Source organism: Dermacentor albipictus, chromosome 1 (assembly GCF_038994185.2).
Source record: "Dermacentor albipictus isolate Rhodes 1998 colony chromosome 1, USDA_Dalb.pri_finalv2, whole genome shotgun sequence".
In the NCBI taxonomy this organism is placed as follows: domain Eukaryota; kingdom Metazoa; phylum Arthropoda; class Arachnida; order Ixodida; family Ixodidae; genus Dermacentor; species Dermacentor albipictus.
The window spans coordinates 472,050,905-472,074,328 of NC_091821.1; the positions used below are offsets into that span (position 1 = coordinate 472,050,905).

The 23,424-nt window shown below is 44.1% G+C and overlaps 1 protein-coding gene and 2 long non-coding RNA genes across 10 annotated transcripts in view; 1 reads left to right on the forward strand and 2 right to left on the reverse strand.

Annotated features, from left to right (window-relative positions):
- Positions 1 to 10,373, forward strand: part of Atg9 (autophagy-related protein 9) — a 68,187-nt gene extending 57,814 nt beyond the window's left edge. For 2 of the 3 annotated variants that reach the window (XM_065440710.1, XM_065440712.1), the window contains 3 exons: positions 13 to 239; positions 7,164 to 7,180; positions 9,088 to 10,373. In XM_065440710.1, the coding sequence (XP_065296782.1) occupies positions 13 to 239; positions 7,164 to 7,180; positions 9,088 to 9,137 (294 nt within the window). In that variant the 3' untranslated portion in view covers positions 9,138 to 10,373. The remainder of the gene's footprint in view (positions 1 to 12; positions 240 to 7,163; positions 7,181 to 9,087) is intronic. The other variant, XM_065440713.1, reaches the window with a different exon arrangement.
- LOC135908877 (uncharacterized) lies at positions 124 to 17,431 on the reverse strand. Of its 6 annotated transcripts, none has more exons than XR_011511547.1 (5): positions 17,274 to 17,431; positions 16,444 to 16,689; positions 15,534 to 15,651; positions 7,335 to 8,808; positions 124 to 262 (listed from the first exon to the last, which is right to left on the reverse strand). It is a non-coding gene; the product is annotated as an uncharacterized lncRNA (long non-coding RNA). The 6 variants fall into 6 exon arrangements; XR_011511549.1 differs by lacking the exon at positions 124 to 262 and having other exon boundaries at positions 7,193 to 7,501; positions 8,681 to 8,808; XR_011511550.1 differs by lacking the exon at positions 7,335 to 8,808 and having other exon boundaries at positions 231 to 262.
- Positions 17,432 to 21,023: 3,592 nt separating this feature from the next.
- LOC135908878 (uncharacterized) lies at positions 21,024 to 22,861 on the reverse strand. Its single transcript, XR_010566475.2, has 3 exons — positions 22,642 to 22,861; positions 21,687 to 21,816; positions 21,024 to 21,504 (listed from the first exon to the last, which is right to left on the reverse strand). It is a non-coding gene; the product is annotated as an uncharacterized lncRNA (long non-coding RNA).
- Positions 22,862 to 23,424: the final 563 nt, after the last annotated feature.

Below are 23,424 nucleotides of genomic sequence, written 5' to 3' on the forward strand. Positions count from 1 at the left end.
TCTCTGTCCCAGCTGCACCAGCGGCACCTGCGGGTGACCACAGGGCGTTCCCTCGGGCCAACGCCGCCTCCTGCTTCGGTCATGGACCCGGAGTCTCACTCGCGGCTGGTATGGCAGGGACTCCCCCACATCCTCGAGTCTCCTCAGGAAGGCAGCGGTGAGGATGGTGCGTCGTCCTCCACCACGAGGCAGCCAACGGCAGGCCGGGAAGCTCGCCCCCCGCTACTGCCCAGGCCGTGGTAAGGCAGTGGTGCTGTCGTTGCTGGGTTGTTTAGCATAAACCGTTATTGCGGAATAATGGGAATGGTTTTTGAGGAATACTTAACGAGTTTAGAATGATTTGGTGCTGTTCTTTAAAGTCCCTTTAACACTTTCCTGCCAATGTGAAAGGCAGCAGTTTTTGTGTAGTGGAGTAAATACTTCTTTTTTCCTGTCACATAGCATTGATAGTAAAGCGTATAGTACGAAATTCTAGAGGAAGAAATTCCATTTTCAATGCTACTAGTTGTAAACATCGTTTTTGAAAAGATCAAAACAAGATATCTCCACAGATATTTCGTAAAGAAAAAGAAAGGAAGAGAAAGTTGCATAATAGATAGCATCAATGTTGCTTCGCATAAGTAGACCCTAAAGAAATTTCATAATATACATTTTCCATGCAAGGAATCTGTACAGTATTCCGTCAAATGTCTGCTTTCTATCTGCAGAATTTCTTGATGTAGAAGACAATGTTAGCGCCCTAGTGACTAGCCATAGCGCGATGCTGAGGTTATCTCTCTGTCGTCTTTGACTCTGCACGATCAACTTACTCTCTGTGGGCGCTGACCTCTTAAAGATAAGAACTGCGTTCTTTAAAACACGTGAACACGTGTAGAACACGTGTGTGAACACGAATAACAGTGTAATGGTTCGGAAAACAAAGTGAAGCTTTGTGCAGAAATCTAACTGATTTTGGCTACTTTGTCACTGCTGCTTCCAACGTTCAAAAAACTATCTCGCAGATATGCCAAAATCTGTAATTATGCAATGTTTCCATGGATGAGTGGCGTGCGACATCAATGCCATCTGTCGAACTATAAGCACTCATTGCATCAACCACTACTGCTCCAGGGACACTTTAAATCCCCACACAGTGGAAAAAAGAAGCAGAAAAGCAAAACTGAATAAGTAGTATTTTTTAAATAACCTATTACATGGTGCTAGGTGTCCAAGAGCACTCGGAAAAGACCAAAGTACGAATTTGCAAGCATCGATAAGTGGGCTATCGATGGGGATAGGTGCGGGCAGGAAAGTGTTAAGGTGTCTGACGAGGGCACATGATGCTTCTGTGTTAGGCAGGAGTGTGAGTGCAGAGTGTGCGTGCAGAGTATGTTCTGTTCGTGTGCATTGTAGGTTCATCTCATCATTGTGCATGCCATACAGGAACTGGCTGGTATAGTGGAACTTCAATGATTCAATGCAAGTTTGACTGCAAAAGATATTTAAATTTATCACATTCATTTGATTCTAACATGCACCTTTGCACACCATCTCCACATGCAACTGAATGCAAGTAAAGCGTGGCTTGACAGGCATGCAAAAGGTCATTCTTGCAAATAGTCCGTGATTGATTAGAGTGACAGCACTCGGGACAGGACAGATGGAAGAAACGCACAGCGCTTCATCCTTACCCTTTTGTTTGCCCTGTTCCGTGTGCTGTTACTTTGTTTAGCTCTAACATGTACCTAGCCAACCCAGTTAAATTTGCATTCGTTTGCAGCTTGATTTTTGCACAAAATATGCCAGATTGATTGGGCAGCAGCTCACAGGGATTATCAACACCAGGCAGAGCATATTTTCAAACCATATCCCATGCAAGCACTGCCTCTGTAATTGACAAGTGGTTCTTGTAGCCCAGATATTGTCACCCAGAATGTGTCAAAAGATATTGGAGAAAATGAAAAGAACAGGATTTATGGTGATTTAATCAAATGGTGCTGTTGGCAGTTTAAGTCGAAATTATAATTTTAAATTGGGAGGGGGGAGCGGGGGGGCACTGAAAGTTGAGAAAAATTGTATGTCGCGACGCATTGTGATAAAGCTATGGCACTAGGGCTGGATTCTTACCTTGTGACTGTAAATTACTGCATGCAAGTCAGCTGTTAAGTACACCATATGTCTCGTTTAATGTTGCATTCTTTGTTTTTATAGGCCTCAGCAGTTTATTCTATGCATAATTAGTTCTAAGGAACATTCATACTTGCAAGCGGCGCTGCTTATGTGGCAACGAGCGGAATGATAGAACCGTGGCATCCCTCATTGCGTGATGCACACATTAAGCTGCTTCGCACGCTAGTCAATATTGATGTAAGTTCTGATTGTGCATTCAAACTAAAATGTGCTACGGCAGCTCGCATAGGCTTTCAAGAAACGTGCTTCCAAAAGGCAACACACTGAACAGTGCATCACGTGTAAAAGTGCAGTTCATTGTAATGGGCTTCATTCTACATTTTGTAAACTTGGCTTGGCTTAAAACTTGGGTTGACTTTTTATACACTCGAACCCGGCTATATCGAACTCGCAAAAGAACGCCTATCAGTTCGCTATACAGCACAGTTCGATATAAACCTGCTAAAGATTTGGATGTTATAAAAGCATATACCATTTATAAAATCGCTTTATTGATGAAACTAGCTTAGTTTCGCATGAGATAGTCCTGTATTTTCTTCTGGTTTGGCAATTTCGCTGCCTGTGACGCACGCACTTCTCCACATTGTCTAAGGAGTCGGAGCAGTTGAGGCCGCAACCTTCCACATTCCCGCAGAAGCACCAAACTACTGCGAGTGCACCAATCACCTCGGAGGATGTGAGCAAAGGACAGTCATTGCTTTCCTCATTGTGCCCACTTTCACTTGTGCTCGGTACGATGTCTGCAATGTAGTCTTCGTTTTCTGGTTCTCCCGTGGTCACAACACCATCATCTGCACTCACAAACTCGTCGATCGTTGATTTGTCAACAGCTTCCGGAAATTCTGATAGCTCGCTCCAAACTTCGACAACACCAGCAACGGCTTTGTTGCATCCATCAGAATTTACAGTCGTCACCGAGCACGCGGAGGCCGGCACGTCTGAAACAGTTTCGGATGAACCACTTGAACACGGCCGTGCGTACGTGTCAGGCGCTGTGAGCACTGGGTCGCGAGTTAGGCCACTTTAGCCCTAATCTCCCCCTTATTGTTCAAGATTGTGCTGACAGTGCTCCTCGGAATCGTGCACGCTGCAGGGACATCCAACTTCTCACCGCATTTGACTAGATTTATGATTTTGAGCTTCACGACGATCGCTTCATCACGGCAACACTGTGGGAGAAAGGCCCAGAAAACGCAAACACAATGAACCAGAAAAGCAGCGAGACAACTCGCATTTGCGCTATCTTGCACGACGAGGGCACAAGAGCTTCTGATTGGCTGTCTGAGCAAGCGCTTCGGGCAGGCCAGGATCATTTTTTAGCAGGGGGGCAGCACCCACAGGCAGCGCGGTCACGGTAGGGAGAGTGGTTGGATGGAGCCGTGCCACGGCGTTTCCCCGCCACCACGAGGGTAAGCTAACTCCTGCGTGCACTTTTCCTCAACTTGACGTCCAATATATTGGGAGTCGCTGCTATTTTTATTCAATGTAAGCACAATTTTTGCTATATATACTCATTGTAACTATACCGTGTTCAGAAATTGTTGGATATACAGAATAATTCGATGTAAACGAGATCAATATTGTCGGGTTCGACTGTATGACCAAAGTATATGACCAAAGCAGGAAACCACAAAAGCGCGGAGCTATTATTGCAGAAATGATTCAACAATTCAGGAAGCATCAACATCTGCTTGATAAAGAAAAGGTTAAAAAGCTTGCAGTAGCTGTAGCACTCGCCTCTCACTGTTTTCAGCATAAAAATTCCTGAAGCTGTCGCAACTTCAAATCGCTAACGAATGCTCCACAACATTTTCAGCATTGCCACTGCAATACTGTACATTCCTACTGGCAAACTTTCAATGCTGTAAAAAAAAAAAAAATGAGTACAATAAATATTTATGGTTGGTTCCTCTGAATATTTTACTGTTTATGAATTACCAAGTTACTGCAACCGTGGACGGCAGTAGGAGAGTTGGTAATGGCACTTTGTGCAAATACAATGCATTAGAAAATTTATTTGTGTTCGGGGAATGTTCTCGTTGAAGGAAAATCTTAAGACTGCATGTTGACGACTACGTTGCTATCGACGCCTTATGCCAGTAGTTGAAAAGGGACACTAAAGGGACAGCAGTTAAATCTCTATATAGTTAACTTCAACATAACAAAATTGTCGATATAACTGTGTGTATACTAAATTTCAATATAACGAAATTTCGCTACTGATGCAATAAAAGGAAACTTCCTCAGAAGCAGGTGGTTAAATGATTTAAATGATCGAATTGTGAATCTCTCAAATTGCACGCCGTGTAGCCAGGATTGACTGCTGAAGCAGAGCGGCATCACATTCCATGTAAAGTCATAGTGCGACAATATCCTGCCACACACTGCACTGCGTGCTTTGGATACAAGTGAGAGCCTAGAAGGATGGTATCAGATGAACGCAGTCTTCCTGTGCAAGCAAGGGGAAGGGAGGGAGTTAGCTTGCGTTCAATGGGATCAAGAGTGCATGAGAGGAGGGGGGAGGAAGCGGGGGGGGGGGGTGCAGTTCCTCTTTTTCTAGTGCGGCCATGGCTGAACATGGGGCTGTCAGTGCGGCTGAACAAATGCACAGACCGTAAGCCCTGTTTTGGAGGTAATCTGCCACGTGTGCAAACAGTGGCCGTGCCGAGATGACGTGGCGTCGTGAGATGCGCTGAAGGAGACGAGGTGTTTGCTCACCGTTGCCAGCACGTTTTATGACAGTCATCCCGCTGTGGGCAACACTGTCAGCCGCAGGGGCAGAGTGGACACAAAAAGTGGGCTGGCTTGGCTTCGTACCACCAATGTGAAGATACCGTTGACACGGAATGAAACTATCTTTTGTCGCCAACTCTCAAATTCGACAAAATGATTTTTTTTTTTCTCATTCAGGTTTGCTTTTTCCGATTGCCCAATCATTTGGAAAATCTTGCGGCCCTTTCCGTGTAAGAGGTCCATTGGCGACTGTAATTTGCAGTAAAGGTCAAATTTAAGTATAAGAAAGCAAATTGTTGATTTTATGAAAGTTGTTAAAATGAGGTTCAACTATATTGATCCAGATTGATTAAATAGAGTATCCGTCCAGAAGTCTGTTTTCTGTGGGCCAATATATTGCGTCGTTGCGTATAAAGTTGCTGCCGGAGGTCTCGCTGCTGCTTCTCAATTTGAACTCCCCACCCCTACACAAATGACTTTACACAACTCCATGTGAACTCCCGCTATGCTGCTGTTATGTCTATAAGAAACTCTTTATTTGGCTCTATATACAAAGCGGTGCACTGCTTGGCGGCTGCAGGTGTTCTGCTTGCACGAGTTGCCTCTACGGCTTTGCTTTGGTTCAGGTTACCAGATAGGTAACTTAAGTCTCAGTGGCTGGAGCGGGTGAGGGTAACTGCTCTCAGTGGCGGAATATAGCACCCGCTCACTGTGAATCGGCAATGTTGACGTAACATTTGAGTGGTATTGTAGTCCATGACAGGTGGCCCTGCTCCAATTTTCCATTTTCTTCATTTTCTCGCTTACAAAACCTGTTTCTGTTACAAACAAAAAAATTCATTATTGCAGAAGCTGTACCTTTCAGTCTAGCTTAACGTAATATATTCCTTTAGTTTCCATTTAAGTAGAATATCTTAAGTCCGTGCAGTAGTAGCTTTGTGCACTCTGTGGTTAAAATCTTCATAGCAAGCTGCCGCAACCAGCGTTGCTGCCGTTACTCCTCTTTGGTGACCCAGTATTTCACAAGTGATAAGTTTACGGCCGAGCTAAAGCTCTTTTTTTGCACTTACGATCAACAAAAGCCTCCGCTGTGCCATTTCAAATCTCTAGTATTTGCAGAAACACCCAGGTTTCCTGTCAACAGGCAGTTGGAGGAATTGGAGCCAGAATGCCATGGAATGACTTCTTGCTGCACAGTATTTCTGCAGTCTGTGGCTGGTCTTGGCGAATGTTAACATGCCGCTAGTATTGCTGACTTCATGCCTTGCGCTTCTGCTTCTGCTTGTTAGTCTTGTGCATTATTCATGGGAGAAGGCTTTTTAGCTCTGTGTGCCTGTTGAGGTACATGCGAAATTCAGTGCTGGCCAGACGAGAGTGTTTCGGAACACTTCCGAATTGTATAATTGTTGCATTCAAGAGGAAAGGTTAAATTCTAGAGCCCATTGAAATATTCTTATTATTTTTTGTAATACGCTTATTAGCGATTTGCAGGAAAGCAAAGAAATTTGACATCAAACTTGTAAAACCTCGCTCCGCAGAAGGAATGGAACCACGATTCTTGAAACACACAAAGTAAACAAAAATGGCATGTCTTGCCTTGAAATAAGCTGGTTATTTGGGAATGCATATTTCCAGTTCTTGTGTAAACGAAGTACAAGTTTCACTTGAACTGTAAACTAACACTTCAGATTTGTTTCGTGTGAACAAATACCAGTTCTACAGAAATTGGACATCCGCAGGGAGTTGCATAATTGTTAACCTTTGTGTTCTTTTGTGTCAAATGGAGGATACAAATCACAATTCTGCTCCTAATAGTCATTGGCCTAAACCTTTCCTCTTAAATGCAACAAATTCATGCAACAAACAAACTCGTTAGTGGCCTCATGAGAGGAGTGCATCTTGCGTGCCAAGCCTGAGCTAAAGCTTCCTCTGAAAGAGCCCAAAAATAGATTTCGCTTGGTGTTCACATACTAGCACAGATGTACAGCCTAATACGACAAGATGTGGCACAAACATCAATGCTGACATAATGTTGGTGCTTATCTCTTTTCTGCGATAAAGTGATTAAGGTCGATCAGTGTTGTATCCAAGAGCAGCACCGCTGGTGACAAAATTATGCAACACTTGGGTACACATCTGTGCTAGCATGTCTCCGCCATGCTGAATCTCTCTTATGCTTGTAGCCAGTGCAAGCTAGCACACAGTGGCTGATGAATTTTGACCTTGGCCTGTGCATTCTCTTTTTTTCTTTACTCACTTAGCACATCTTCACGTGTTGGTAAGTTGGGAAAGCTTTTGCATGTGATGCATGATGCTTCTGCATGTTTGCGGGCATGCACATAATTCTTAAAAGGCGTGCACTTAAGCTCATGTGCTTTCCTAAACATTCCCAGGCACTTGAAATGGCCACACATTTTCGCTATTGTTCTTACCATTCCTTGCTGCTTAACCAGTCGGCTAAGAGTGACCTCCATGTCTTGACCAACATGACCTGAAGTATTATGCACATATCCATTCGTGCTGCCACAACAGCAGGCTTGGAAATGCTTGGCTGTGTATGTGTGAAGCCACCAAACTGGCTAGTTCACTAAGTCTTTCACTGAAAGAAAAGGCACTCTCAGTTTATGTCGAGTGAAATAAAACGCCAGCTACACATGAAAGCTCAAGTTGGGGGCAAGGCTTTAAAAACTGGTATGGGAGAATTGCATTCGGAGGAGTCGGGAACACGGTTGTGCTTTTCAAATTCTTCATATAGTATTGATTATATAGTTCAGCTGTCTGTAAAGCACAGTCATGAAAAACCACGTTTCATTTGTTATTTCCGTTTTTTTATTTTTCCTATGTTACCTTTTTGTTGCAGAGCTTTCAAATTTTACGAAAAGGACAATGGTATCCTACATAATTGGAATTCAAACTAGATATGACGCAATAAATTAATGCAGAAAAGGTTTTCTTACATACTGTGTCACTCTGAGAGGCTTTTTATGTTTACTAAACTCGCATTAGCTTGCACATATTTATTCTAGTTCCAATGTTGTACGAGCCACTAACTCAAAAGTTTGCCAAATTTAGTTCGTGTACACCCAGCACTTTATTAGAATATGTACAAAAGTGTCCCAAAATCACGTTCTGAGAAAAACTCAAACTGGCGTCTAAGTGCTTGATTTATTCCCAACATCCCAAACATCTCAGAATAGCAGGCTTCTTTGTGGTAAACATTACTCTAGCCTTTCTTTCTTTCTACAGTCCCTGCATTGTTGTTTGCTTCAACTTTCAGTTTTAACTTTTTTTTTTAACCCTCCACGAGTCACTAGCACTGCCATCACTAGCACATGGAAACATAAAGATGTCCAGGCATGAACACTAGGTGGTTTAGCATGCTTGCACTGTAGTCGTTGCCTTAAAACTTGCATATTAATTTCAGTTTTTGCATTCTCTCTGTCAACAACACTGAAAAAGGCACGAAATAGGTCCTTGACAGACACGGCACACTCTCTGAAGAGCTACAAAGACCTCTCTTAGGATGCACTGTAATATAAAAAGAAAGACTCAAAACCAATACTTGTGCCAAACAGGTTATCTTTATGTGATGAAAGCTTTATATAAAATCAAGACTCGACGACTAGGCATACCCAATTTCTGGTTGACACAGCTAAAATGAATTAAATGTTTTTGAAGTCACTCACACCCAGATGTATTATATTTTTTGAAAGCTAAAGAGGTGCGCTATCAAAAGAACTCAATCAGAAAATATATATTTTGGACCAAACAGTCTTGCCTTGCCGTAAACTTCTCGGTGCAACTGCAGGAAACTCAGTGTCATGGTCTCGTCCCCATGTTACTGCCAACAGTCATGATTCGTGGATTTTTTCTGTGCACAGTGGCACAGAAAAGAATTTTGGTCACCTGAAAATTTCCAACTTTTTGTAAACTTTACAGTAGTTGTAAGCATTACCATAAAATTTGTAACAACCATGATTGTATTGCCGAGGTTCAACTATAGGCTGCTGTGCAACAGTGAAATTGAGCAGAGCTGATTAGAGTACCCAGCCTTCTGCCCTACACCATGGAGGTGAAGTCTGTAGCCGCAGTATATACAGTTTTAACTTGATGTGTTGTAAGTGATGTGCACATCAGTAAACCTTGTCAACACGTCTTCTTCTTCCTACCTGTGATTTTCACCAGATGGTGACGGGAGAGGCTCTTCCACCGTGGAGAGGACAGTGCGGATCTAGTCTGAAGTGTATGCCTCCACCACTTCTGTTGCCAGCTGCCAAACTGGCAGCCATTGTGCCGTCCAGCGCAGCAGCTCCTTTCATGAAACAATACGGACAACCAGACTTGACAGCAACTCATCCCTCCTTGGATGAGAATGCGTTGGTAAAGTCGAGGAGCATGCAAGAAACCACACCGACGTGTGCCACTACTGCTTCCCTGGCCAACCCTTTTTATCTGCTCACCCGCGCATCGCCTGCTTTTGAAGCCTCGTGCATCTTGCCAGACTGCTCATCATGCTAAGACCCACGTGCGTGGATTCTAGGTGCTACTCCAAACTGGGTCGTGTGTGGATGACCGTCACTGTGCGCTGAGTGTTGCCGCGGTGTTGTGAACTGCACTGCTGTCAAGCAAAGTCCTTCCTAGATTTTTTTAAAGCTCTCGCTTGGTGAACTGGCAAGAAAGAAAAAAAAAGGAACCTTCGTGAGTGGGTGTGCAACTTCGTGCAGCTGCAGATGTGCAACATTGAACTAATTGCTGCACTATTTGTGCGGTAGCGGACGTGCACTTCTGGACCGTGCTTTGCAAGTACAGTGACTGAGCAATTTCTCTTAGGCAGTTTTAAAGGCAAAATAGTTTTTATTTATCACCTCGTCCGCTGACAAGAAAACCAGAAACCCAAGAAAAACAAGCATCTTTTTCCTGTGTAGAATAACCCCCTCAGACCTTCTATGTGTGTGTGCAAGTGTCTTGTGGTTTTTACAAAGCTCTTTGAATGGACATTGTGTGCTGAAAGCCTCTTAGCACTTGACGAAAGCCTAATTGTGGCAAGTTTCATTTCACCGACCTGCAGCTTGCCCAAGTGAAAGTGTTTTTTCTTGATTGGTGCAAGCAAATTGCAGTCTCATCCATAACAAATTGGAGTCTTGTCCGAAGCAAATTGCACTCATCTGGAGCAAATTGTCATCTCATCCTTTCTCTTTTCACACACGAAACCTCTGAAGCACAGCGTTTCTTGTGTGCGAGGTTAGGGCACAGGAGACTAACACCAAGTGTTGGCAGTTAGTCAATGCAGTTTTTAGCTAGTTGCCACTGTACCTTTGCTTGTGCGGTCTTGTGACTGTAACACACTTTAATGTAAAGATGGTGTTGCTTTTTAAAAGCATTGGCGAATGCTGTATTCTCGTGTATAGCAATGGCCTATTTATAAGAGCTATTTCAAAGAATAAAGAATGATGATTGTGTTGGCTACACAAGTCTCCCTATTTTGATCACCAAAAGATAGCGTCCATGATGTGCAGCATTGCATCAAACCAGCATCGGTGTTGCAACTTAAGAAAAATGTCCTATGCCTGTTGGCCTGATGCCGGCCGACTGGACTGCTTTAGGGCTACATCAACTGCTTGAAACCGCAAACTGCCAGTTGGGTTTCAAAGTCTCGTGCTGCAGCCAGGAAAAAGATATCATGATAATGATTGCTAATGGCGTTCTCTGAATAAGAGTGGCCAACAGTTGCCTAGCCTTCCACAGCTAATTAGGTTTCACTAGGTCTAATGCAATCGGTGATTCAGCCCCTCTCTATTTCATCTTGTAAGTTTGCATTGAAAACCTTGTCCATGCCCTGCTTTTAAAGCGATCACTTTCTCAACGTCTTCACCCACTTTGGCCAGACGTCAGCCAACGTCGCACAATAAAAACCGGGAGTTGAGTCGCCTTGGGCCACTAGGTTGGTCTTGCCACGCAGACATCTCTCACTGGGTATGTGCCCTCCTGTTTAACCGGAGGTAAGTAACTGCCATCTTAAAAACCGGTTATTTGGATTTATAAATGTACTGGATATCAGATTTATGTAACTGGTTATCTGAATATCTAATATCCAAACATGAATATTTCGTACCATTAACTTGCCCTTCGAATAATCTATTTGTTTGCATGTATATTACGATATATAGTATGCTAAAAGAAACAATTTGTAGTCTATCAAATACACTTTTTATTAGAATTATTATTATTCACTTTTGCTTCCATTTATGCTTTATGCATACCTAGGTACTAACAAAGGGCTATTTTTTCTGTAAAGACGTATGTTTATTTAGGTGCTCAATAAGTATCGAGGGCAAAACCTTCAAACTTTCCCACGAAGCTCACAGGACGTAGTCCAAACAGCATATAAAGAATAAGGAGCTTCAAAGATTTCTCCGATTATGGTTAATCATTGAGTCCTAAAGTTGCCCACAAATTCATAGGCAACCATTGACAACACAGTGGAGTTCTCTAAGAATTATTCTGGCAGCAATGACACATGTTAAACGGTGTCTGTGTGTTCACTAATGCACCAGCGATTTCAGGCCTTCGGTTACACTGCGGTGCCATATTTCTCAACACGTACACTGTTGTCAAAGGCAGACACTACTCGAGTATCCTTCATTCACTTTGGCAAATTTTCATGACAGGCGGTGTATATTTTCGTTCAACAAAACTAGATAAATATCAAAGTAAAGGAAGAGGGAAAGGTTACGTACAGCAATTTAGTTAGATGTTCATTACCCCACGAGCAAAAGATACATGTAAATGTATGAAACTAACCCACATTTTACGTCTGGGATTGCACTTAAGTTGACGACTTGAGGTTCTTGCATCTACCGAATTTGTTGAGAGACAAATGTGCTCAGGGCTGTTTTTATCTTCTTATACAAGGTGTACCTGCTAACCTTAGCCAAGCTGTTAAATAGCACAATGTACGATTTGTGAACTTTAGTGTTTGGTCACCAGGCCTCTTCTGTCCTAAAGATAATTATTGTATGCTAATTATCCAGCTAATCAAAGAAAACGTAATAATCTTTTGAACTTTTCAATTCAAGGCATGCTTTCTGATGACACAAGGTTTCACGTCATTTTTATAGCACTATGTTGGACATAAAAATTTTCTGTGCTTAACTCGTAGCATACGTAATATGAAAAGTTGTGTTATTGCACACCTGTGCACCGTAACACCTGTCGTCCAGAAAAAAAGTTATCTCGATGCGTGACTCGGCAGCCTTCTAGAAGTGTACAAACTGTCAGTGCTGTGCATTCTGCACGACGTTCACGGCCAGGTGGTTGGCCCGTTCAGGCAATGAGCGGAGTTCAGTAAAAGGTGCCCCCCCCCCCCCCTCCCCCTGCCCATACTCGATCCAAGTGCATGCTACCCACCCCTACCTTTCCGAAAAAGATTTCTGGCTATGCTATTGCCGGAGTTAGTTTCTTCAAATCACTTTTGGGACTACTGTTGTTTCAGCAGCTTAGTGTGCAATCACATGTGTATGGACAAAGGTACTAACATGTCACGTATCGCTGTAATGTATCGTGTACCAAGCAAAAACGAAACACTCTAATCTGTCATTAATCGGACAATTACAGGAATGTGCAACACCTACAGGTAGTGCAATTCAGTGCGCCAGTGCCACAAATGGCCACTTCAGTTTCCGCCCGTGTGCTACGACTTGCCGTCTCTCCGTCTGCTACACCAGCATTGTATGGAAGTGCGTGTGCGCAATGGCGACAAGTGTGATAAAACGGGTAGGTTTCAAGAAATTTAACAGTGTAGTATATTTTGGGGCCTCAAACGAAGAGAAAGGACACAAATCGTACCGAAGAAATCATGTTTTTGACGTGACGGAAGAAAGCGTGGACGTGTGACTGAGTATTTTGAAAGGGCGATGTTTGTGACAGGCTAGTGTCACCTGGAGGCATGCGCTGTCACAATTGAGGTTATTATGCCTTCTTATTTTTCCTGCTTATTACTGAGTGAATGATGACTCTTCCGTCCAACTTGTGGTGTAGTGTGACCTCAAAAGTATCTGACAACTGAGTGCGATAGGTACAAGTAAAACGATTTCCAAATGGTGTTGCAATTAAGGTGTTGCAATTGTTATGTCATTGATTACTGTTATTCTAAATCATTGGTTTCTTCTCCAAGTGCAATAAACATATTTCTGTGCAAGTAAAATCAGCGGGATAATGAATACTCATTCCCAAGTGTGGTATAGTATCTGCAAGACCAGCTACAATTTTTTATGATATACCACTGTGATCTAATATGGCTGCAAACAAATTTTGAGAATATGTTAATTCTTATGTTATTGATTACCGTTATTCTAAGTTACTGGTTTCTTCTCCAAGTGTGATAAACATATTTATCTGCACGTAAAATCAGCTTTCTTGTTATACAGTCGCAGCACCAGGCAGCCCTGTTGCACAGCCTTCCCCTGTGCATCTTCATCTCTGTAACGTACAACAAAGTTAGTTTCACAAGTTGTGCCAACCATTCTTTGTTCTGCAATGACATACAGTTTCTCCAGTCAAGTGTTTTTCATTCATGAAGTGATTGGTTGTGCACTGGGAAACGCAAGAGAGCAATGATTAGATCTAGAATATAGTAAATTGATGGCACAACTTTAGTCATGATTGCTGGGAGTACAAATAGGAAGTATGACTGCTTTGACTTGTTCATACGGCATCTTTAAGCCAAGCACATGACATGCACAAAATGAAAGACATGTATGCAGAACAGTATGAACGAACGAACAAGCTCCCTTGTTTGTACGTTCTTTTCTGCATCAGTTTGTTCCCTCGTGTATGCTTCATGAGTACGAACAGAAAGAACTGACAGAAGCAGAAATAGCCCAAGAGGTGTGTGATAACCGTTGCCTGACCAATCCATAGCTCCATTCCATGCATGCATGCCTTCCCATGAACAGTTTGCTTGTGTCACAGCTTCCAAATAAGAGCGCAATCATTAAGTCAGACATCGTGACAAGCGCTAACATTTGACAAAAGAGATTGTGCTTTTACACCTGCACATACACAATTTTTGCAGCACAGCAAAATGTAGAAAGGATAACCCAATACAACAAAGGGTATATGTCCAGAAGAGATGGTTCTAAGCTTGTCTGTAAATAAATAAAATAATTAGCCGCTTGTAAAATTTAAAACTGCATCAAAAGTGCTGAATATGGCAGTTTCTAGGACTGCCATGAGCTCTACACTCACTCTTTCTTGACCTTTGACTATTGGCTTCTGCATGTTCGCAAGTACACAGCACATGGATACAATCTTGTCATTATGGCTTCTAAGCTGTTGTGGTAGCCTCCCAGACAGGATTACGTTGAAGACCTTGATTGTTTGAATACATCATTCAACGTTAATTCTATGGGAAGATATTTTATATGTGCACACCACTTACGAAGCAGAGAATTGCTCATTCGTGTGAGGGAAAGGAGGCATTTCTAGGCTAAGCTGGTGAGAATCAAGGTCGCAGCAAATGTGGGGGATGCCTTTGTCGGCCATAACCAAGTCGTCTTTTTCTAGAAGGTCAAGCAGGCCAGAGTTTGCCGTAACATATGTGCCACCAGCAAAACCACCAAACACCTCTGAAGCAAATTAAATGAAGCCACATGGTGCTATGCCAAGAACCTTAAGAGGAAGCTTTAGCTCGGGCCCAACTTCGATGCAGCCTATACAAATGCATGTAAAATGCAAAAACGTTTTTCTTATATAACCCCTGGACAAATTTTAATGAAATTTGTTGCATTTGAAAGAGAAAGTTAAATTCTAGTGACCATTAGAAGCGGAATTTCAATTTAAGGCTTAAATTTTGTTTAGAACATTTTCAAGAATTTCAGTTTGATGAAGATAGAAGCACAAGCTTTACAAATTAATAGCTCTGCATTAAGAACAGATATTGTGGTTATATAAATGGCATCCATTAGATCATTCAAAGTGGGCAAATTCGATATGTCAATTTATATCTTACTTGAATTTGTCACATTGTATACAAAGGTTCTGCAAAAGCTATATTTCCGTATTACTAAGTCTTGAGATTCATCTGTAACATATCAATTTTGTCTGCTTTAGATGTACTATTAGATGCAATTAACATAATTGTGATATCATTTCTCATTGCTGAGTTACAGAGTTGTAAACTCAATAGTTTTGTTTTCTGAAAATTTTCAATCTTTGTCACTTTTTCATAAAAAATTGACAACCTAAACACAACATTTGAGACCAGTCACTAGATCTCAAGTTTTTCTTTTAAATGCAACAAACCTCACGAAATCTGGTGCCATGGTTTCCGAGAAAAACGAATTCTCCTTTTACATGTATATAGGTAGGAGCACCTGAGCTAAAGCTTCCTTTTAAGTCTAAGGTTACTCCTGTAACTGCTCCAGCAGTTGACTTGGTCGCTGACTTCAGGTGGCATTTCCATGGGCACCTCCGTCCAATCTACCATTTCTTTGCATGTGGGGTATTTTTCCCTAAATGAAAGGGGCATTGTTTCTTGTACAACTTCTCACAGAAACCAGACAAGTCAACCTTGTGTTTTTGCATGTAGTAAGTTAAGTGCACCATATAAGACATATGAGAAGCAGTAGTACAGTGCAAACTGAAGAGGGTGCCAAAAGCTGCAAATGTAAGGCCATGCTTCATCTTCATCTGGAAAAGGAGGAGGCAGCTTCCAATGGTGGTGTCTCTTTTTGCTTGAGGAGTCTTCATCTGCGCGCATTATGCATAAATTCAATTGTTATTTTAGTATACATATTAAGAAAGTTTACTCACCACCACATCCATGCCAACTTTTTTTTTCTGCATAACACTGTAGTTGAGAGCTTAGTACATGAAAACTTCACAACAATCAATCAACAATCAACGTCAACAAACAATCCGAGAGTGTGACGGGCTTTGACAATATCTTGAAGTTTCCACACCAACCCCATATGAAATGTCACGTTTTGTAAATTTGTAAATAAATTGTAATTATGCACCACCAAACAGTCAACCTGGCAACTTTGTAAACATTTCCTAAAGACAAGACCCGACCCAAACTGCAAGATATGAACAACAGGTATGTATATAAGGCAGGAACTGACCGCACCCAAGCTAGCAATTTAAGAAAAATGGAAAATCAGGCAGCTGAGACTCTCAGGTCCTTCAGGGCTTCACCATTTTCCTCTTAAGGTGAGAGAGATCCGTAGCCTCAGAATGCCTTTGGGGAGAACTGGTTCATATTTACTGTACTGGTGCCCCTGTCACAGAATTCACTTTGAGGGACAGGGATGTGACTGCACTGCACGGATGCCTCAGAAGCACAATTCTGCCATATATGCAGCTTAGTACAACGAACGACACTCGTAAGTCAAGGCTGCTTTCATCTGTCTGTGTTGAAACCTGAACAAATGGATAGGTTTAAATAGGGGTCTGAACTGATGTGCGATGTTTCTGGTATTAAACACATTCTGTGGGGCGAAACTTTGAGACACACTGTGAATAAAAATTTCTACTCCTTACCTCATGTGTTGACAATTCATTTGCGTTATGCTGAAATGGGGCATCTGGTAATGACCCGAGCTCTGCACCTACATCACATGGTGAAATGGCGGTGCTTCCGGGTTCAACTCCACCTACATGCAACTGCGGGTCTGAATGGGTGCCTGGCCTGGTACGAAGGAGAAGCTGGATCTGTCGATGGTTTTCCGCCTAGGAAATGTTGACTGAAGACTCATGACCACTTTGCCGGCTGCCATTCGGTTCCGTCTGCACTGTAAAAGTATCGATTAATAATTGCGTGAAGCGCAAATTCACAGCGAACTAGCGACAGCATGCAGATTGTAAAGATCTGCGCGATCACTTAGTTCACACGGCGTACACTGCGAATCCAGCGTTCTCGCTGGTCTCTGACGCATGCTCGTACCGGAAAACTGAAAAACTTCATTCCAGGTGGGCAGCTCTTGTAGCTATTAGCACAGTTCATGACGCAGCAATTCATACGCGTCGTTGCAAAGCTCCGCTAACAACCTTACACGGCTCGATTCATGGGCCGGCTGCTGGACTGAGCGAACGAAACACGTTCGCTTGCTCCCGCCATGGCTCCCGCACTGCGGCCGCTGCGGCGACACCGGCTCATTGCACGTAAAGTCCCATGATAATTTGAAAGTACCGCCACTCTTTGAACTCTGCCACCGCCATATGCGACCTCCTCGCCCCTGGTGCGTCCCCACCGCGGGAAGACATAGCAGGTGCTGGAGTGTCTCGACTGCGGCGCGATCGAGACACTCCAGCACCTGCTATGTGAGTGCCCCAACTTTTCGCTCGCGCGCGCGTCCCTTGCCCGTGTTTACCGTGGGCACGGCCTGCCGTGCGACACCGTGACTGAACTCCTGCACCCCTCGGGCTGCCCTTCACGACACAGGACACTTCTACGTGCGCTCCTGACATTCGCCGAGGCTGTCGGCCTCGCCGACCGCCTTTAGCTCCATCACATTTCCGCGGCGTGCTGCTGTCATAGAATAAAGAACAACTTTAGAGAAGGGAAACTGTACCTTTGGCAGTGGTTCGAAAATAAGCAGCGGCAGCGCATGGAACTAACTTTCGGGGACGCCAGATGACGTTGCTCAATCCGGAAGCGGAAGTGCAAACTTTTTTTTTTAGCGCAAAATTCAATATGGCCGTTTTTTGCCGGTCGCGTACGCTGGTACGTGCCGTGCTTGCCCTGCAGGCTATGCGGCATGCCTCAATGCCTTCGCTGCCGCTTAGCTGGTGCGTTCTAATTGCCAAGAGCCTCTAGTGACGCCCATACAAACAAGCCACAAGTGAGTGAACAGAACGCGCGACTTTATTGGCAGAAGACAAGCAGTGTACATTCTCGTGCAATAGCAGAAATAAAATTTGCATGTCGAGATACGCTGGAATCATTGACGCGAGCTCGTAAACGGCTCACCGTCGTCGTCGCACGTGGTGGTCAGGTTAACGAGCAAGAACCAGCAGCGGAAACATATTGGACAGAGTGTGCCACTTATTTGCAGCGACAGTCGCCGTTAAAAATGCCCAAATTGCATTGCGAAGCAATCGGGAGACGCAGGCATCTGCTGCCGCAGCCTACACAGCGACATGGGCTACCCCAGATTTTAGCCGTTCACTCCTTTCCAACCTGCACGTTTCTTTTCTTTCGGGGGCCGCTAATGTGTGGCTCACACTTGGTGTCTCACATTGTCTCGCTATGGACAAGTCGCTTTCGTGGGCATCGCCTCCATCAGCTACTTTTGCGGGCCTTTCCACCCATGTAGCTATCAACTTCATACGCATCGGACTATGTAAGCACGTATGCTGGTCTCCGTTCATGCCTAATCGCGGCCGAGAAAGGCCAGAGGCACAATATGCCCATTGCTGCAGCAGGAAAGCGCGAACGGGGAGCACGAATCACGGTGCATGAAAATTGGGAGTCTATGTCGCTGTGCAGGCTGCAGGAGCGAATGCTTACTTCGAGAGACTGCTTCCCAGTGCAACCAACCAGGCCGCAATATTCTAAAAACATAACACTGCGACCATAACCAAGTGACATAACAGCAAAATTAAACAGCAATCAGTCACCGCATGAGGTTCAGACAATACGTTATACATTGGCGACGAACTATATGGCAACAGTGAGCATTCACATACACGGGTCTCTTAGGGTACATTGAGCTGCCTACCTACAGGCGTAGTGCCCGACTTCGTCGCACGTGGTGGTCTACTAACGAGCAACAACCAGCAGCAGAAACAGATTGGACAGAGTGTCCCACCTGTTTGCGGCGACAGTCGCTGTTAAAGATGAGCAATTTGCAGTGCAAAGCAGTCGGGTGACGCAGGCATCTGCTGCCGCAGCCTACACAGTGACATGGACTACCCATCATTTTAGCATTGACACCTTTCCAGCCTGCATGTTTCTTTCTTTTGGAGGCCGCTAATGTGTGGCTCACACTTGGTGTCCCACATTGTCTCAATATGGACAAGTCGCTTTCGTGGGCATCACCTTCATCAGCCACTTTTGCGGGCCTTTCCACCCAACTTCATACAGGTCCGACCATGTAAGCACTTATGCTGGTCTCCGTTCATGCCTAATCGCGGCCGAGAAAGGCCAGAGGCACAATTTGCCCATGGCTGCAGCAGGAAAGGGTGAATGGGGAGCACGAATCACGGTGTGCGTAAATTGGGAGTCTATGTCGCTGTGCAGACTGCAGGATCAAATTCTTACTTCGAGAGGCTGCTTCCCAGTTCAACCGACCAGGCCGCAATATTCGAAAAACATAACACTGCGACCATAATCAAGTGACATAACAGCAAAATTAAACAGCAATCAGTCACCGCATGAGGTTCAGACAATACATCATACATTGGCGACAAACCATATGGCAACAGTGAGCATTCACATACACGGGTCTCTTAGGGTACATTGAGCTGCCTACCTACAGGCGTAGTGCCCGACTTCGTCGCACGTGGTGGTCTACTAACGAGCAACAACCAGCAGCAGAAACAGATTGGACAGACTGTCCCACCTGTTTGCGGCGACAGTCGCTGTTAAAGATGAGCAACTTGCAGTGCAAAGCAGTCGGGTGACGCAGGCATCTGCTGCCGCAGCCTACACAGCGACATGGACTACCCATCATTTTAGCATTGACTCCTTTCCAGCCTGCATGTTTCTTTTCTTTTGGAGGCCGCTAATGTGTGGCTCACACTTGGTGTCCCACATTGTCTCAATATGGACAAGTCGCTTTCGTGGGCATCACCTTCATCGGCCACTTTTGCGGGCCTTTCCACCCAACTTCATACACGTCCGACCATGTAAGCACTTATGCTGGTCTCCGTTCATGCCTAATCGCGGCCGAGAAAGGCCAGAGGCACAATTTGCCCATGGCTGCAGCAGGAAAGGGTGAACGGGGAGCACGAATCACGGTGTGCGTAAATTGGGAGTCTATGTCGCTGTGCAGACTGCAGGATCAAATTCTTACTTCGAGAGGCTGCTTCCCAGTGCAACCGACCAGGCAGCAATATTCGAAAAACATAAAACTGCGACCGTAACCAAGTGACATAACAGCAAAATTAAACGGCAATCAGTCACCGCTTGAGGTTCAGACAATACATTATACATTGGCTGCGAACCATCTTACAGGCATAATGCTTGCCTTTGTCACATGTGGTGGTCTGGTAACGAGTGACAACCTGCGGTACAAACAGATTGGACAGAGCCTTGCACCTGTTTGAACCAACAGTTGCCGTTGAAGATGAGCAACTTCCATTGCGAAGCAATCAGGTGACGCAGGCATCTGCTGCCGCAACCAACACAGCGACATGGACTACCCGGCATTTTAGCGTTAACTCCTTTCCAACCTGCACATTTATTTTCTTTCGGGGGCCGCTATGTGTGGCTCACACTTTGTGTCCCACTTTGTCGCAATGTGGACAAGTCGCTTTTGTGGGCATCACCTTCGGCAGCCATTCTTGCGGGCCTTTCCACCCATACGGCTATCAACTTCATACACTTCGAACCATGTAAGCACATATGCTGGTCTCCGTTTTGAGCAAATCATGGCCGAGGTAGGCCACAAGCACAATTTGCCCATGGCTGCAGCAGGCCAGAACGAACGGGGCGCACCAGTTACGGTGTGTGTATACTGGGAGTCTATGTCGCTTTGCGGACTGCAGGAGCAAATGCTTACCTCGAGGGACTGCTTACCAATGCAACTGACCAGGCCCCCACATCTGTAACACAGTTACCACAACCAAGTGTGGCAGCAAAACCAGATTCTGCAATCAATCACTTCACTGTAGCTTGCACAAAGACCCAGGCTATCAAGGAAGAGGAGCAATCATCAACGAGACTAGGAATATGGAAAATGAGAAAGCTTGCATTCAAGAGAGAAGCCACTCTGCTCTGCAAGCATTGAAGGCTAAAAACACCAAGAAAAGTAAAATGGTGCATAGCACATGTGCATAGGTTAATGCAAGACGCATGCCGATGCTGCATCAGCTATTTCAGGAGAGTAATTGCGCATGACAACATACACTAGAAGATACTGCTACAGATATGTTAGGCTGCTAGACAGTGACTGGTATTAAGTATCAGCGAAATATCCAAATATAAAGGTTGACCTTTATATTTGGATGAGGATGAATAACCTCTAACAAAAATGGGCAATGAGAAAGCTTGCATTTATAGAAGAAAAATTACACTTCGCACAAACGGAATTAACATGGCTTGGAAGCTGATTAAGGACGAACTGATGAAACTCAATCTTTTGGCCAGCGTTGTCCGTGCTTGGTCAGATGTTGCAGGTGCATCTGAAGACGAAGAATTTCTAGAAAGTCCTTTTTGAGTTACTTGGATGACTCAGCCAAATGTCCGTGCTGGTGGAATGGTGGATGAAGCTCTTTGCAGTCTTAACACAGTCCTTTGCAGACTTGATATCTCATCCATATTCTTGTGCATGTGCTTCTTTGTTCTTGGTGTAAAAGCCTTGCAAATTCGGCTCCAGCCCCTTCCTGTTGGTGCAGATAGGAGCTCCTGTGATGACCAAGATGTGCTTGGCATAGACTCTGTTGGGGCAAAACGGTGACACGTGAGATACAGCACAGATTAGCCAAATTTATGTGGGTTTTATATGTTCGAACCAATTATACTGAACCATATATATGAACAAACATTCATATCTGCTGCAAACAGCAAGCCAATACAGCATAGATCAAACATATTTATTTCTGAACCATATGTTGTTTACCTTGTAGTAGTAGCCAATGTCCACACAATGACCTTGTCGTAGCAGGCAGCAGCTTCTGTTTAGTGCGTGGAGTGTGTTGCTTTATACTGGTGCCGTCCTCATTACTGCATGTCTGGAACAGAAATTTTGACTGGAACAGAAATTGAAAAAGCAAAGTTTTGCAATATGAAATGCAAAAAGGTGTGACATATATGTTGTAATGATTTGCGACTACAGAACACATGCAAATGTACACTGTCTATTCTAGGGTGCTTAAGCAGCATGTTAAATAAATATTGCTATTGTCCATAAAATTGATGTCTGCCTAACTACAATGCATGTCAACAGCGCAAGTACTATTAAGATCACAAATGAGAACATTTGTGGGTTAATTTATGCTCTAGAAGTGATCACACTGCTAGTTACTCAAGCAAATGCATGAAAGTCATGAAGCTATTAGAACTGATGCATTATTTTTCTCCACGAACGTGATGCACCGCTTCACTACTGCAAAAATAAATGCCCTACGGTAAACCAATCTGAACAGCGAGAACATTTGGAACCAACAAGTACGAAATATGGGTGAATTATCATGCTTGCAACTGTTTAATACATTAAATTCTGTACTTTCACTTCATTTTACCAAAGGATTATTCGGTTTTGTGGACGAAAGACGTTGCCGGCCGACCCGAAAAAAAAGTTTAATATGTATATTGATAAGGCTACTCAGTCACCTACAACCACGGCTACAATAACATGAAAAATGAGACGCGCGTTCCGATATCGCTCTTTCTTTCCTGGTTGTGTGTGTAAACCAAACGACAGCCTCGCAAGTAAAGGTTTATTTAGGAAACAGCAACTGAGATCCTCACTGCCCATATGTAATGCAGGATCTAGTTCGTTAACTTGTGCCCGCCTGGAAGGTAATGAGACGGATATTATATAACGATTGAAGCAGCGGTGTTAAACGACTCACCGTTATTGCCGTTGTCAGCCGCAGCAAAATCCAGCTCCCGTTTCGATGCAGACCTGTCCCGAATGGCTCACGACCGAAACCCAACTGCCGGGCTTACATGTCCGCTTGCAAACACGTAACTTCACCCCAAGTTACATAGAAGCACAAGAAACTAGTTTTAGAAACAAAGAAGCAACCAGTCTTGAGTGTACGAACGAATGAATCCGTGCCGCCGTGCACTCGGAAATACCGGTAAAAATTTTAAATCCAGGCCAGAGGTCACGTGAAAGATCGATGATGCTGAACGCTATTTGCGTTCATACTGGCGAAGAAACAATAAACTTACTAACAAAGAGTACAATGTCTAATTAGCAATGATAATTTTGCCCTGTTTTTATGTAAAAGAAAATGCTTCGGTAATTGTAAGAGAAAGTTTGTAAGATAAAATTGCGCTTATTACGACGCCTCTACCGGGAAATGTTGGAACTAACGAACGCATCCCGAGGTGATGCTACTAGGTCGGCTTTGTTAGCAGCGGCGCGCGGTCGATTTTTTCGCCCTCTGTGGCCATTAGTTGAACTTGAGAGTGTACGGGGCCTGCTGCTGTTTCTGGCGCTCTTTCTCTCCCCCTACTTTCATTCCCTACCCCCTGTGCAGCGCGGTTGAGGTGTCCTCTGCTGAGAGACAGTTACTGCGTTGCACTGTACCCCAACCTTTCCTTCCCATCATCAAGAATCTCCTTCTCTCTCTCTCTTGCGCCCGTTTTTCTGCACGATGATTGGTCTCCCTGCCATTGCCCTTGGA